Here is a 4,212-nt window from a genome sequence, read left to right on the forward strand (position 1 = left end):
TTCAAACTCCCAATCTATCCTTCTTCCCCACCCTTCCCCCCCAACCGTAAATTCATTCTCTGAGCTTGTGAATCAGTTTCTGTTTTGTGAAGAAGTTCATTCGTATCCTTTTTCTCTCTTTTCTCTTTTTTTTCTTTTGGCCATGCACTGTGGCATGTGGGATCTTAGTTCCCCAACCAGGGATCGAACCCTCGTCCCCTGCAGTGGAAGCGCAGAGCCTTAACCACTGGTGCGCCCGGGAAGTCCCTATATCCCTTTCTTATTTTCTAGATTTTGCATATAAGCGATGTCATATTAGTGCTTCTGTCTTAAACCCTTGATTTCTCTGGAGCCCCAAAGGCATTGGCAAGTTTTTCCTGTTATCAGGCTGGAATATTTTAGAACATTTCAAGAGAGGCTTTGTTGGCTCAGAATTTATCACTCTCATGGGGATGTGGGGCTCCCTCGCCCCTTCTTGACTAGAGGAGGCCCTGCCAGTCTTGGCATCTGAGAAAGGTGGGTTAGGCCTGGAGGGAGGGCGGGTGGAAGTCCAGCGGTCTCTCTGCCTCGGGCCCTCACGCGTCTGTCTCCCTCGCCAGGCACATCCTCATTTGCCTTGCTGCTTAAGCCTGGAGGGAGGAGGGTGGAAGTCCGGCCAGTCTCCCTGCCGCGGGCCCTCACGCGTCTGTCTCCCTCGCCAGGCACATCCTCATTTGCCTTGCTGCCTACCTGGGCTGCGTGTGCTTCGCCTACTTCGATGCTGCGTCCGAGATCCCCGAGCAAGGCCCCGTCATCAAGTTCTGGCCCAGCGAGCGGTGGGCCTTCATCGGCGTCCCCTATGTGTCCCTTCTGTGTGCCAACAAGAAATCCTCGGTGAAGATCACGTGATGGCAAGGCGGTGACTGGCCTCTCTGCCCCCTAATCTTCACCTGCCCACAAAGACAGCCAGGGTGGGGGTTTCGCAGAGTTGGCAGTGGGGTCTATCTTTTAAAAATTCTATTCCCTTGGGATCTAACTAGTGTGTCTGTGGACCACCAGGACTCCACAGTGCCTGGGGGAGAAATGCTTGCCCAGAGGTGGGAAGCAGATGGCCAAGGGGCTCTGGGTGTGTATTCTGCGTCACCTCCAGCTGCAAGGCTCGTTGGGCTGCGTCCTTTGTGGTGATGGCAGAGCCATCCAGTGGGGGACCCCTTGCTGCACACGCCTTGCTTCCGGGCCCCACCATCCCCTTGTGTTCTAGGAGCCGACCCTCCCGTGACAGACACTTCCTGCATCAGACGAGACCCTCTGTCCAATGGAAGAGGCCAGAGCTTTTCATCTGGGGCCACTGTCCTAAATAAGCAGGCAGAGCACACACAGGGCTTGTGCCCTGGGAGGCTGGTTTCCCCCTGCAGTGCTCTGTAACCCGAGGTTTACATACACGTGTGAGCCCTTTTCCTGCTACCTCTGCTGGGAGATGGAGACTTGACTACAGATCTGGGTGAAGCTAATGTGCAAAATCCTCTGTGCCAAAAACTGACACTCCACTTTAAGCCATTCTGGAAGATGAGCACAATCTTTAAATGCTGATATGGTTTGGCTCCCCAACCCCACCTCAGCCCAGTATCCTCAAATACAAAGAATAGCTGCGGTGTGAGTGTTCCATACACAGACTCCTGCCCTCTTAATACTTGACCTCTGTGACATTCCCACAGGCCTGTGACAATCGCGGTAGGGATCCTGGTTCAACATTTGGAGCAAATGTGAAGTTTGAGAAGTTGTTCTCATTGGAAGCCTCTTGTCTGCTGTCCTGTTCTGGAAATTACTGTCAAGAATCTTGCCTCCTCTGTCTCCGATATCTACTGTGGGAATTACGCTCGGTATTCTCACGGGATGAGGTGCTTCCTGCAGCTTCTCTAATCATTTCACCACTTGCCTTTCTTAAGTGCTGGCTGTAATTATTCACTGGCTGGTTTGGGTGCAGCAGGACAAACCTCTTGCCCTCTGAGTTCTTCTCACCTAAAGTCACACTGGCTGCAACTCATCTCCTCTTCACTGGGCTGAACGGAAGACCCCACATGTGTCTCCAAGGTGCGAGGTGGGGATTCCTGACCTCAGGGATACTCGTGTTAACTCAGGCATCTCTTGCTTTGCAACAGTCCATCATGGGAGCAGACAGAACAGATGTGTCCTTCTTGTGTGGGTGGGAAGTACGTCAGTGTCCTCTGTATTTAAGAATGGGGCCATAGCAACTTTGGCTTGTCTGGGCACCCTTAGACTCTCGTTAGAACTTGCATAGGATCAAAGGGTGAAAAGTCCAAGGAGCAACTGAATTTAGAAATGAATGACTTTATTCTACTTCCGTGGTTTTCAAATGATTTTAGCAGAAGAACCCTGTTGGCTGTAAGGCATCTTTATGGAGACCTAATGTGTGAAATAAGTTGTATTCTATTAGCTTAATTTTATTTTGAGGTTAAGCTTACAGCATTTCCTGAATAATATGAAAGGCAGTGAAATGGAAAGTAACAAATTGGTGGTTTCCAAGGTAGAAAGATTTGGTATGGAGTGAGTGTCCATGTTGCTTTAGTATAGTTTAAAAGTCAGTATTTGAGTTAAATACTCATGGAAACGTTAACATATGAATATGAGACCTAGGTGGCTTGTGGAACAGTATTGGAAAACTGCTCTTTAAGTCCTTTGGGTTTCAAGCCTAGAGTTTTCTTTAAAGGAGCTGTCAGATCATCCTCTTTTCAGACTGACCCACCAGGCATGGATTCTGTCCTCATCCATGCTGAAGTAGAAAAATGCTCTGAGGAGGGATTGGTTGTATTTTAAGCCCAGCTCTTTTAGTGGGAAAGAGTAAAGAGAAGCAGCGTGTAGGTAATGTTTTGTGTGTGTGAAGTTTAGTTTCTGTCTTGAAAGTTCATTGGTGATGGGAGCATTGTCCCAGCCATCAAAGAGGACCATTTCTCTTGATGAAATGAAGGGCATGTTCCTTGGGACCCACCACCTCCAGCCCCAAAGGCTTTCACCTGGCCCACCTGGAAGGTTCTGAATGACCTTGGAAATGGGGATGAAATGCGACTCTGCTAGAAGGAAAGAAGTAAGTGCCCTAACTTATAGGGCTAATTCTCTTCTTCTGCAAGTCAAATGGCTAAGTTTCAGAAAGAATGCTTTTGTTATGAAAGACAAAACGCCCTTCTAACACATGTGTGAGTGCTCAGTCCAGTCATGTCTGACTCCTTGCCACCCTATGGACTGCAGCCCGCCAGGCTCCTCTGTCCATGGGGTTCTCCAGGTGAGAATGCTGGAGTGGGGTGCCATTCCCTTCTCCATTGGATCTTCCTGACCCAGGGATCAAACCTGAGTCTCTTATGTCTCCTGCATTGGCAGGAGGGTTCTTTACCACTAGCCCCCTTCTAGAGGTTGATTTTACTGGGATGAGGCTGAGAAAAAGTGTGGAATAGGGTGTATTTGAGGAACACAAGTCTTCGCTCTACGTCTGAAAAGAAATCACTATGTTTACCAGTGTGGCAGGGTAAATCAAGAGAGTAGGAATATACCAATCTTACTTTGGATTATGGCTTCATTCATATTTATATTTACATTTATATTCATAATGCTCTTATAGCACTACATGCTTTTTAAGGAAAATGGGGATATCACAGAAAAGTTGAAAGAGAAGAAAACAAAGTAATCTATTTCTATGGCTCAAGGACAACCACTGTTAATATATTTTGGCATATTTCCTTCTCATCTTTTTTTCCCTAATACAGTTGTAAATAGATGTCTTTTAGAGCTGACAGTTGATTTTGTACCTTGAATGGAATATAAATGCCAGTCATATTTTTTCTGAAGAGCAGGTTTTGGGATATCTGAGAGTTAGCTATATTCTTGAGTATTCATCACTGGATTTTAAGACTTACTCTGAGTCTTCCCTTTTTATTTGAGCCTAACATCAATGGGCCATAAGAAAAAATGAGTTCTACTTTTTGATACGTTTCTGCACTTAGATGGACAAGTCATAGAAAATAGCTGTTAAATATATAGTTCTAAAGGTTTTGATGTAAAGAGTGAATAGCTTATTTCATTCCTTGATGTGCAATCAGGAATCTTTTTATCCCCCCTGGTAATTCAGGGAGGTGGAGATTTGACAGGACTTAGGTCATGACAATTACTCAGCATGGCTATTAGATATTTCTTCTGATGCGGATTTGCCTAAGATTGATACCCGGTAGGTACTGGATTTGGAAT

The 4,212-nt window shown here is 46.6% G+C and overlaps 1 protein-coding gene across 3 annotated transcripts in view; it reads left to right on the forward strand.

Moving 5' to 3' along the window:
• The window catches only part of ACER2 (alkaline ceramidase 2), a 29,688-nt gene extending 26,460 nt beyond the window's left edge, over nucleotides 1–3,228 (forward strand). Inside the window, exons 6-7 of one of the 3 annotated variants that reach the window (XM_010857072.1) lie at nucleotides 681–852; nucleotides 1,674–3,228. In XM_010857072.1, the coding sequence (XP_010855374.1) occupies nucleotides 681–852; nucleotides 1,674–1,916 (415 nt within the window). In that variant the 3' untranslated portion in view covers nucleotides 1,917–3,228. Of the gene's footprint in view, nucleotides 1–578; nucleotides 622–680 lie in introns of those variants that run through there. The other 2 variants (XM_010857073.1, XM_010857075.1) reach the window with 2 other exon arrangements.
• Nucleotides 3,229–4,212: the final 984 nt, after the last annotated feature.

The sequence above is a fragment of the Bison bison genome, unplaced genomic scaffold (assembly GCF_000754665.1).
Source record: "Bison bison bison isolate TAMUID 2011002044 unplaced genomic scaffold, Bison_UMD1.0 scf7180017864376, whole genome shotgun sequence".
NCBI lineage: Eukaryota > Metazoa > Chordata > Mammalia > Artiodactyla > Bovidae > Bison > Bison bison.